At 45.9% G+C, this 12,072-nt stretch overlaps 1 protein-coding gene across 6 annotated transcripts in view; it reads left to right on the forward strand.

Annotated features, from left to right (window-relative positions):
* Nucleotides 1-1,823: 1,823 nt before the first annotated feature.
* SETX (senataxin) overlaps nucleotides 1,824-12,072 on the forward strand; it is a 58,304-nt gene continuing 48,055 nt past the window's right edge. For 2 of the 6 annotated variants that reach the window (XM_079791223.1, XM_079791226.1), the window contains exons 1-2: nucleotides 2,834-2,916; nucleotides 10,762-10,951. In XM_079791223.1, the coding sequence (XP_079647349.1) occupies nucleotides 2,867-2,916; nucleotides 10,762-10,951 (240 nt within the window). In that variant the 5' untranslated portion in view covers nucleotides 2,834-2,866. Of the gene's footprint in view, nucleotides 1,957-2,833; nucleotides 2,934-10,573; nucleotides 10,651-10,761; nucleotides 10,952-12,072 lie in introns of those variants that run through there. The other 4 variants (XM_079791225.1, XM_079791224.1, XM_079791227.1 and 1 more) reach the window with 4 other exon arrangements.

Here is a 12,072-nt window from a genome sequence, read left to right on the forward strand (position 1 = left end):
GGTGCCATTCATTCCAGATAAATACTGATTTTATTTCCAATTTTGCACTCAGACATTTTATTGCAGTCCTTTTAAGCACATCCTCAAACCGTTTAAGCTTCGGGCTCGACAACTCCTGACTGTACCTTGCGTCAATCCTGGGACATGATGTGGAGCGTAAAAAGCGACTTTCAGAAAAATGCATTCCGTTAAAAAGCACGTGAAGCTTAACGTATCGCTTGCAGCGTCAACATAAATGTGAAGTTAGGAGGCCCAGGGGGCTCATGGGCAAGACGAAAGGCTGCCTTCCGTGGGCCCGGGCACTCTTCGCCCTCATGGGTGCTTTCCTTCGAAACACCAAAAATCGTATTTTATGACCGATTGTTATAAACACAGGCACATTACTAAACATGAAGACGTTCGACCTAACATTCGGTTGTGTTCCTGGATTTGCATGTCTCCAGGGAAGACCCTCTGGCAGCACTCAGGGTGGCACTGCTGCCCACCCTGGCCAGCAGCTGGGCGCTCCGGAACCTTCTCTCATCCGCTGCCACGAATGCTGCCAGGACGCGCGTGAAAACGCTCATCTAGGGAATCAGAGGTTCAGGAGGCTCTTCTCTTGCCACCTCATCTTTTAAAGTTTATTGTCGATAGCCATCCAGGTGTGTTTTTCTCAGAGCCTTACATAGACATACCATCTAAAAGGGATGCATTGCATGTGCAACTCAGAATGCGTTCTTGTTGGAAGCAGTTTCCTAACGCTCTCGTTTGAACACGTCCACGGAATACGGCCCCACTCTTCCCCGGAGTGGAAACACCTAGAAGCGGGGAGGTTAACGGTTTTCGCCTCGTGCTCTCAGGTCCAGGGCCAGCCTGGCAAATCAGCATAACGGTCACCACATTAGCATAACGGTCGTCAGATTAGCATAACGGTCACCACATTAGCATAACGGTCGTCAGATTAGCATAACGGTCACCACATTAGCATAACGGTTGTCAGATTGGCATAACGGTCACTACATTAGCATAACGGTCCTCCTCTCAGCCACGCCCCCTCACTGGAACCTTTCCTCCCTGTTCTCAGCTGCCCGCTCCTCAGTCTTCGGTTGAGGTTCGCCTTGGTAAGACCGTCGCCCAACCGGCCTGAGGGGCCCATCGCGGCCCCTTTCCTTCGCAGCGCTGGTCAGTATTGGTCATTACTTGTCCTTCTGCCTCGTTAGAGTCAAGGCCGGTGGCGGTTCCTCAGCAGCCATCCCAGCAGCAGGTGTTAAAAAACGCGCGGGAGGCTTTCTGGTTGTGGTCGTCCTGTGGTGCTCGTACTGTGTCTCTCTGCGGTCCTTTAACGCATCCTTCCTCTGAAATGCAAAGCATACGTACTCCCCCGAACTGGCAGTCCTGAATGCATCCTTTTTCTGTAATCCCAAGTACAGCTGTTCCTCCAACGGCATGTTGATTGCATATTAGGTCTTTAACGGAAAGGTAAAGAAGGGGGGCAATTCCTTCGCGGCCCGCGGCTCTCCCTCCGGCAGCACCTGAGGCGTCGGGAACGGAAAAGGACGGCGGGAAGCAGAAGGTAGGCGCCCGGCCCACGGGGCACTGGGGAGGCGCGCCGCGTCCTCCCGGCGAGGAAGTCGTGGGCAGGGCCGCGTGCCCTCCTCGGCGGCTAGCTCCGCCCCCACCGCGCGGGCGCTCCCGATTGGTCTGCCCCGCATCCCGGAAGTGACGTCGGCGCTAGGTATCTGTGCCGCCGGGCCAAGCACGGCGCGTCCCTCCCCACGCCCCGCCCCTCGCGCACCAAAACAAAGTGGCGGCGGGGGCGGGGCTTGCGGCCGGCTGGCGGCGCGCAGGGGCCGGACCTTCGCTCGCCGCGCCGGCGGGTTGGGTTGGGTGGCGGGGTGCAGCCGACACTTCCGCCCTCGCCAGCCTGTGGAGCGGCGGCATGGAGGTGGGCTGGCGGCCGAGGCGAGGCCAGGCGGGGTGAGGAGAGCGGCGGCTCGGGGTCGCACACGTGGGCCCGTGCGCGGCCGGTGTGCGCGGGGCCGGGTGGGATAACCGTCGCGGCGCGTGGGGTCCGGGCGGGCGGGGGGAGGGGCGGCGCGAGCGCGGTGGCTGGAGGAGGGTCGCGGCGCTGCTGGCCGGAGCACCCACGTGGTGTCTGGTGGATAGTCCCCTGCTGTCTCCTGCACCCCGGGGTCCCGGGCGCTGGGACCCCCTTCTCCTCCCTTTCCCGCGTCTACAGTGCGGAATCGTCCGGGCTTTGCGTAGTGGCCTCCGGGGTGCAAGGGGGGAGGGTCTAGCTGCAGAAAGCCCGGGTCCTCTGGACGCCCCTGCTTTTCTCCTGCTCCGGAGACTGGCCCGTCGGAGAGAGTGCTTCTCCCTAGTGGTTCCTGCTCCACCTGTTCTTCAATTGGCAGCAAAGGAGCTTTGCCTGCCCACCCCACTTCACGTGGAAAGGTTGGCATGGTCCAGAGGGAACCAGGCAAAGAACCCTTGGGTTAGAAGGAAGAGTTTGACGTTTAAAGTGAGAGATGAGTTAGTGACTGACGATCCCAGGGCTGATCTTACCTGCGTTTGCTCATCTGGGGAACTTTTGACAGACTGCCCAGCTGTTCTGAGTGGGGCCAGTCCCAGTGAAATGAGTCCCCCGCCCCGCCCCCGTGGAGTCAGAATCGCAGTTGCATCATTTCTGCAGTATTTGGGTGCCCACAGGCAAGGTGTCTAATCTGTGAGCGTGAGCTTTTTCATCAAAAGGAACTTCTAGATCCACTTCATAGGATTGATGTGAAACTCAAATAAGATAGTGTAAACTGCTTAACAGCTTTTTACTTTATCTTTCTTTCTTTTCTTATTTCAGAAATGTTCTTTTGAGACCCGAGTCTGGGTATATATGAAAGAAAATCCTCACCCAGGAATCTCGACGGAGAGGCTCCCATCTCTGTAAGCCATTAGCCCAGGTACTTACTTTTTAAGAAGTTTTTTCAGTCACCTAATATGTGCCAAAAGGAAAAGTGATTATACAGAAGAGGTCCTTGCCCTGCAGATTCAGAATTGCTGAGAATAACAGCTCAGCCCAGCAGGGAAGTGAAGTGATAGAAACACACAGAGTACTGAGGTGATGGAGAAGAAGGGGGAGTATGGGTCAGACAAGCCCCAGATATGACCACACTCAGGGATGGGTTGGTTGCACATGGATAGTTCTCAAATCTAGCTTTCTGTCAAAAATCACTGATGGAATTCTTTGAAAAAATTTCATCTGAATTTTATCAGTAGTATCATCCGCCCCCCCCCCCCGCCCCCCCGCCTTTTTTTTTAGTTTCTTTGGTGAGTTTGATGTACTTTCAGGGTTAAGAACCAGGGAAGAGTGTGAAGGGTGGGCACTCGAGGCAGATGGATGAGCTTCATAAAGGCAGGGAACGCCAAACACCAGGAAGCATTTTCGGGAGAGCAGGTGAGGGTTTGGCGTGGCAGGAGGTGATGCTGCAGCCAGATCAGGCAGGGCCTTGTGTGCTGAGCTCAGAAGTTTGAGGTTGATCCCAAGACTTCAAATGACTTCCTCTGGAGGAGTCATTTAGCTTTCAAAGTCCCGCTGTTTTCTTGCCCTTTGGCAGCATTTGGAGGAAGAATTGGTGGTGGATCAAAACAAGAGACAGACGAATCCCGTTTAGGCTTCTTCTATAATCCAGACAGATAATGAGAATGTGTTCAAGTTAGGCGCTGGCAGTCTCACGGAGAGTAAAGGTCAGATGTACCTGAGGAGGTGGACTCTTTGGAACTCAGAGAGATGGGGGCTAAGGGAGAGGACAGGGTAATTCCCAGGTTAGTGGTTTGAAAACTAAAGGATGGTGATGCCAGGAATATAGAAAATACCGTATTTAAGGGAAGGACTTTGTCCTTGTTCTGTTTACTTTGAGGTGCCTGGCAGGTGAGTAGAGATCACTGTGCAGTTGGATATTGACTATATCTTTGTGGACTTCTAGGCTAGGCTAGCATTTATTGAGTAGCTGAACTATAGTTAAGCATTGCATTAAGAGTTTTACGTACATTCTCAGTCTTTGGGAAACTTCAAAATAGGTAGTAGTTGAAGCTGTGGCTTGAGTTAGGTCACCCAGAAGGAGGATACTAAATGAGGTTCGAGTCCTGAGGGCACCCCCTGGAGACGGATGCTTACAGAGGCAGAAGGAGGAGGAGATTGTGAAGGAGACTGAGAAGAACTGAAACGAGAATCGTGTTGTCTTAGCTAAGGAATCCATGGCCAGTATTTTCTTTTGCACATTTAAGAATTTAATCTGCATAAGTAACATTTTATTGTCCACATTCTTTTTTTTAAATTTAATTTTTAAAAATTGAATTTATTGGGATGATATGTGTTAAAACTATACAGGTCTTGCCAAAACCGGTTTGGCTCAGTGGATAGAGCGTCGGCCTGCGGACTGAAAGGTCCCAGGATTGATTCCGGTCAAGGGCATGTACCTTGGTTGCGGGCACATCCCCGGTAGGGGGTGTGCAGGAGGCAACTGGTCAATGTTCCTCTCTCATCGATGTTTCTAGCTCTTTATCCCTCTCCTTTCCTCTCTAAAAAATCAATAAAATATATTAAAAACAAAACAAAACTATACAGGTCTCAAGTGTACAACTCAATAACACAGCATCTGCATCATGGGTTCGCCACCAAAAGGAAAGTCTCTTTCCCTCCCCATTCATCCCACTTTGCCTGCTTCCCACCCCGTGGCCAGCATTTGCATATGCTTTAGAGGAGTCAGGAACCTACCGGATTTGGTAAACAGATTGTGAAGGGCTCCTGTGGAAACACTTAGTCAAAGGAAGGGTAGGAACCAGAGGGCCGAGGAGCTGAAGAAATGAATCTAGATGATTTTTCCCCAGTAAGTTTAGGTGGGAAAGAGAAGAAAGTGGTTGTTATTTGAAGATTCTGGCTAGCTAATAGGAGAAATGATGTCCCCAGAGTAAATCTCTGGAAAGTTACAGCTACGCCTCTGGTGAAGTGTCCTGTGTGATCGACACATCACTGTACCAGGTAGACAGCATGACATCAGCTCTTTTTGATGCTTGGGGTGTGTTTTTTTGTCCTACAGCTTGATTCTGTGGTTCAGTAATGGTTCCAAGCAGTTAAAAAATACCATGAAATTAACACAACTGACTTTCAGAAGAACTGAGTTGGGCAGAAACTTCACAGGATTCCTGATCTACCAAGGGAAATGACCCTGTGTCCTATTCGGAATTTGCAGGGCTTCCTGTCAGGACAGTGAGGATTCACATTTGGGGCCATAATTGCACACATGGCCAGCTGAGAGGAAGCACAGAGGCATGTTTCTTGTTGACGTGCCCTGCAGCACCATTCTCTGTGTATTGTAGATCCCACGGTGCTTATCTGTTACATGGGAGTAACGCCCATGTACTTGGAGAAAAGGCCTGCTTTTGAGTGTGGAGTAGCCTAGCTCTCCGAGTGAGGGAAATAAAGAGCAGGCTCCGTAATGTTCTTAATGGAAGGGTGGTTTTACTGACTGCTCTGTTAACATGTTATGACAAAGTTACTGTTTTACTTCAGTCCCTTAATTTTTTCCGAGTTTCAGTTTTCCCTGTCAAGTCAAGCTCAAAATAATGGATTGTTTGAGAACCCTCTTAAGTTTCACTTTCTATTCTTGAATCTGAATTCACTCTGCATGTTGAATTAGATCACCAGAAAAATAGCTTCTGCAGATTTTCAACTTCCTGGTGCTGTGATGGCCTTTCAGATACAAGAAACTCTGCTTTAAATAAAATGATTTTAAATTCTGCAGAAACTAATGATATTCAGTGTTACTTGGTGTCCCTAGTTTGCAGCCCCCTTGACAAGGTGTGGGCACTAATCAAATGTAATGGGATTAGAATCAGTGCCAGGGAAGGGCGGGACTCTCCAGCTGAGCTAGCATACTTTCTCTGTTTTTCAAATGAGGACTGTGTACCTCATCGTGTTATCTTTTTGCTCAGCTTTTCAGGAAGCTCCTAATTTAGGACTTAGTGAAATTAAATTTCTTTTAAATAAGTTTGGATTGCTATCTCTTTTTAAATCTTTTTAAATGTCCTTTTTTTATATGTCATACTTAAATATTAAAAGCTGCCCTAAATTATTTTTAGGAGCATGAAGAAAGTACACAATTAATACTTAATAAATTAAAAAAATTCCTAAGGCAAATACATGTATTTGATTATAAGTACACATTTATGTATAAATCTTTAATCATGGATGTAAGAAGGAAGTAAGGAATTTTTCTAAAAAGTGAATTTATTTTCAAGAACTGGCTCCCAGCTGGCATGGTTCAGTGGTTGAGGGTCGACCTATGAACCATGGTTTGATTCCCCATCAAGGCACATGCCTGGGGTTTCAGGCTCGATCCCCAGTGAGGGGTGTGCAGGAGGCAGCCTATCAATGATTCTCATTATTGATGTTTCTCTCTCTCCCTCTCCCTTCCTCTCTGAGATAAATATCTATGTATACCTATATATCTATATCTATATATATCTATATCTTATATTAGAGGCCCAGTGCATGAATTCATGCACCACTGGGGTCCCTCGGCCTGGCCTGCGGGATCAGGCTGAAACCGGCTCTCTGACATCCCCTGAGGGGTCCCAGATTGCGAGAGGGAACAGGCCAGGCCGAGGGACCCCACAGGTGCACAATCCGGGCCGGGGAGAGACATGGGAGGTTGGCTAGTTGGGGAGGGACTGCAGAAGGGCTCCACGGCTCCAGGGTGTGTACAGCCCATCTGGCTCAGTCCCAATCGGCCAGACCCCAGCAGCAAACTAACCTGCCAGTCAGAGCATCTGCCCCCTGATGGTCAGTGCACGTCATAGCGAGCAGTTGAGTAGCCTTAGCATATCATTTGCATATTATGCTTTGATTTGTAGAATGGACGACCAGACACTTAGCATATTAGCCGTTTATTATATAGGATATTTTAAGAACTGGCATTATGCCACAAAAGCCTCAGCAGTAAGATATAATTTCTGTCAAGATGTCATCTGGCCCTAATTGGTTTGGCTCAGTGGATAGAGCGTTGGCCTGCGGACTCAAGGGTCCCAGGTTCGATTCCAGTCAAGGGCATGTACCTTGGTTGCGGGCACATCCCCAGTAGGGAGTGTGCAGGAGGCAGCTGATTGATGTTTCTTACTCATCGATGTTTCTAGCTCTCTATCCCTCTCCCTTCCTCTCTGTAAAAAATCAATAAAATATATTAAAAAAAAAAAAAGATGTCATCTGGCTCTGGCTGGTTTTTCCCAGTAGTTAGAGCGTCATATCCATGGTTCTCTCTTTCTCTTTCTCCCCCTTTCCCCTTCCCTCCCTCCCTCCCTCCCTCCCTCCCTTATACTCTCTAAAAATCAATGGAAAAAAATATCCTCGGCTGAGGATTAATCACAACAAAATTATGTCATTTGAATTTTAGGGTAATATGCATTCAAAACTGCCAAGTTTCTTTACCCAAGTATTCAATTCATGTTTCTTAACCTTTTTTTGTCCCTTCTCTCCCTTCCTGAAAGGAAACACTTGAGACATTTCTTTCCTATGCATTTCCCATGAATTTTAATACTAGCAATGTGGTATATATCTGTGCACTGTATGTATATGTGTGCTTTATACATAAAAAGAATAGGACTGACCAATTTCATCTCCTTGAGGATGACACCACCCCTGATGAGAATGCACGGGTTAGGTCCATCTAGTTTATGAAGTGAACTTAGTTGGGCTTATAACTCTTTTCCCCCATTAGGTTGATATTTTACATTCACTAGATACTTAAGGTCAAGTTTCTTAAGATGAGGTTTGTTGGATAATTTCCTGGCCAATTCCTAGTCAGTCATTAGTTTCATATAAAAACACTTTGCGCCCTGGCTGGTTTGGCTCAGTGGATAGAGCGTCGGCCTGGGGACTGAAGGGTCCCAGGTTCGATTCCGGTCAGGGGCATGTACCTTGGTTGCGGGCACATCCCCAGTGGGGGGTGTGCAGGAGGCAGCTGATCGATGTTTCTCGTCAATGTTTCTTTTTTTTTTTTTTTTTCGTCAATGTTTCTAACTCTCTATCCCTCTCCTTTCCTCTCTGTAAAAAATCAATAAAAATATATTTTAAAAAAATAAAATAAATAAAAAATAAAAACACCTTGCTTCCCTTTGGGTGGGGTTTTCTTCTTGATTCAGACTGGCCGTTCGCTGTTGAGGTGGTACTTTGGGTCAGTCTGATGTTCTGCTCAGGCAGAGACTGGGGCATCATGGGTTTTGGAGAAGCATGTATCAGAGTTGAAGTTGCTTCCTTCTCATACTATGGCGGGTTATAAACATGTCTGACACGGTGATGGTTAACCTTGATCCTTTGGTTAATATTGTGTTTGCCAGGTGTCTCCACTCTAAAATTACTGTTTTTCCCTTTTCATACTCTCTTCTTTGGAGGTAATTCACTCAAGATGGGTGGGATTAAGTGCCACCTCCTGGAATGGGGAGTATCAATATATTATTTGGAGTTATTCTCTAAGGAAGAATTGTCCCTTGTCCCTTCTCCCATATTTGTTTCTTCACTCATTTATAGCAGTGTGGATTCATGTATATTTGCTTTATACTGTGGGTTATAATCCAGTATTATATTCATTTTGTTCAAAATGTTTGAGCTTTGGCCATTGAGAGCTCTTTCAGGTTGGCTCCTGTGTCCCTTTGCACGTCCTTTGTGTTTCGAGCACTTTCTCTTTCTGGGAATACAGGATGCTCCAGGCTCACCTGGTGCTTTCCCTGCCCCAGCCCCTCCCTCCCTGCTACCCTCCCTCCCTTGTTAATTTTAATGCAAACATTTGCTTTTTAAAAATATATATTTTATTGATTTTTTTTTTTTAACAGAGGAAGGGAGAGGGTTAGAGAGTTAGAAACGTCAATCAGCTGCCTCCTGCACACCCCCCACTGGTGCCCGCAACCGAGGTACATGCCCTTGATCGGAATCGAACCTGGGCCAAACTGGTTAGGGCGCAAACATTTGCTTTTTATTTAACCACAATACCCTGCTATGGCAATGAGCATTATGTTGTTTTTATATGCATTTAGTTAAGGGTCAAAATATAGATCTTCGCTTATTTTTATTACACCCCATTAGAGTGGGAGATCTCTCTGGATTTTGGCTTTTATCCTGTTTGCTAATCTCAGTTTCATGTCATCTGCGGTTCTGATAAACCTACCTCATAGGTCTTTATTCAATTCCTTTGACACATTTGGTTCTTGGGATTTCCTGGTACGGTCTTGCTACTTTACTCTCCTTGAGACTGCTAGGATTTGGAAAAGTATTTAATTTTAACCTTTTCACTTGATCTTGAGTGGTAGAGGCTCTGATGATACTATAAAAACTAAAAGTTGGAGACAGTCAAAAACGAAGTATCAATATCAGTAGCAATAGATTAACATTTGTAGCTGTTACAGTGCATTGATGAGCAGTGAATTATGGCCAGCAATGCACTGTGGCCAATTCATGTGCATCTATACTTTGTAAACAAGAGAAAACCCTTCTCTGGGGGAGTTGTTGGTGTGGATTAATACTTACGGATTTTCATGTTTCCAGGGAGTTCTGGAACGTGGCTTTTGGGAATGTAAAGGTTTCTTGAGCTTTTGAATCTGCTTCATTGCTTGAGGAGAACATGCAAAATCCATGCTTTGGAAACAGAGAGTTCTCTGTCTGAAGATGTTTCCTTCAATACTGGTGGCCCAGTGCACGAATTCATGCACATTGAAAGGAAATTAATTAGAAGAAATATTTAAATATCACTATTCGCATTTTCTCTATAATAGAAGTGTCAGCCAAATCCATGATTAACAATGACAGATTGAAATACACACATGCAATTGGCGCCAGCGAGAGCTTTATATGTATTGCGCATGCATGAGTCAACTTAGCCTTTTATATATAGAGAATAAACTTGCTTAATTAGACCTGCTTTCTGATTTAGCTAAACTTTTTCTAGCCCAGTGAAGCACCCCAGCTTCTCTTTCAGGTAATTGTCAGCAACACAGCAATAAATATCAACACGAAGCAGATTATTATTGTAGATCACTCAGGGAGAAGAAAGGGTAAAATATTTAACTGCAGCAGTGTCTGACTATATTCTGTGCAGTGAGAAAGCCTGAAGTCATTTTCAAGGTCCACCATTTCTTCTCAATTGGGTCAAGTTTCTAAGCTTTCTAAATCTCCATTTTCCGGCTAATGAAAAGAAAATAGGATTCCACTGAGTCTCCTATCTACCTACTCCAGGACTTCTGTGAGGATCAAATGAGATGAGGCATGAGAAAACGCTTCACAGACATTTGGTTAAAGTATGAATTGTTTGCACCTGGCTATAAAGCAAATCATGTTCCTGGGCTGAAGAAACTGCAAGGAAGCTAGTTGCTAGGGAGAGGAAGTCCGGCGTTGTTACGTGACATCATTACCCAGACTGTCGGACACTTAGCATATTAGCCTTTTATATATGTAGATGACATAGTTTTGTGCCTTTTTTATAGCACAACTGTATTGCCTTATGATGTTTACAACTAACAAAGTGCTTTAATTTTATTATATTTTTCATGTGTCAAGGTTTTGAGGAGTGGGCTCAGATTTGAGTTAGTCCATTATTGACAGCTGGCCAGCAGGTGGTTCTCAATGTGGTTGAGGTACGTTCTCAGTTGAGGGTGATGGTCGTTTGAGGAAGTGTACCCATTCTTCACACAGAACAGGCCTAAAGTGTTGTTTTGTTTATCTTTAGTCTTTGTTTTGTTTCCTAGATCCAGGAACAGAATGAGCACATGTTGCTGGTGTACGCCAGGTGGCGTTTCCGCCATTGAGTTCCTACAGCGCTATGCATCCAGGACCCAGTCCAGTGAATTCCAGACAGCAGATGATGACCTCTGCTACTGCTTAGAGTGTGTGACCGAGTACCACAGAGCAAGGGACGAACTGCCATTCTTGCATGAGGTAAGTTACATACAGGGGAATGTTGTTCGGAGCTTGATAACTAGGAAGAGAACAAATTTGAACTCTTTAGAAGCATTCAGGGAACTGATAATTTAAACTTCAAAGGCTGATATATACCTCTAGTACCTAATTCATTCCCTGCTATATAGTAGGTGCTGAATCAGTGGCCATTAACTGATGGAATTGAATTGAAACCTAAAAGAATTGTATGACCTCTCACTTTTAGTCATCCTTCATAATAATCCTACCTAATAAAATAGTAATATGCAAATTGACCGCACCTTCACTATGCCCAAGCCACGCCCACCAGCCAAAGCCACACCAACCAGCCAATCAGGGCGAGTATGCAAATTACCCAAACAAAGATGGCGGTTAATTTGCATACACTGAGGGAGGGAGGAGTGAAGACTGAAGACAACTTAGAAGGAAGAGGGAGGAAAAGCGGAAAGTAAGTGGCTGCCAGAGGGATAGCGCAGGCGGGGCGGAGCGGGGCGGGCGGCAGCGGCGCACGGGTGCAGGCGCGGCAGCCACAACAGCGGCGGCGGCGGCGCACGCGGCCGCAGCCGCCGCTTGCAGGATTCTTCCTGCAAATGGGCTACTAGTAATCAATAAAAACATACTTTAAAAAATAAGTTCAATTCCTGGTTGGGGCATGTGCAGGGTTGTGGACTTGATCCCCAGTGTGGGACATGCAGGAGGCAGCTGATCAATGATTCTCTCTCATCATTGATGTTTCTGTCTCTCTGTCTTCCTTCCTCTCTGAAATCAATAAAAATATATTTTAAAAAATGACAGTGAAGTAATAACAAAAAATAATATTTGTAAGCAAATGTTGGTTAGAAGCATTTTAAAATTAACAGTGTATTAATTTTCACATATGACATATGGACTGGAAATTTTATCTGTTAAATCTAAAGTCTTTTAAATCGAGGTCCGCAAAATTGAGGGTTTACTGTACTCATTCATGTATCATAAATGTGGCCATGGTTAGTGACTATTTTCTTCAAATAAATCTAATATCTGATGTCTACTTTATTTTTTTACATTAAATACCAAACACAGATTTGGCTTCCTTTTTTCTTTACATATTTATTGATTTCAGAGAAGATGGGAGAGGGAGA

The sequence above is a fragment of the Cnephaeus nilssonii genome (genome assembly GCF_951640355.1).
Source record: "Cnephaeus nilssonii genome assembly, chromosome: 14".
Lineage (NCBI taxonomy): Eukaryota > Metazoa > Chordata > Mammalia > Chiroptera > Vespertilionidae > Cnephaeus > Cnephaeus nilssonii.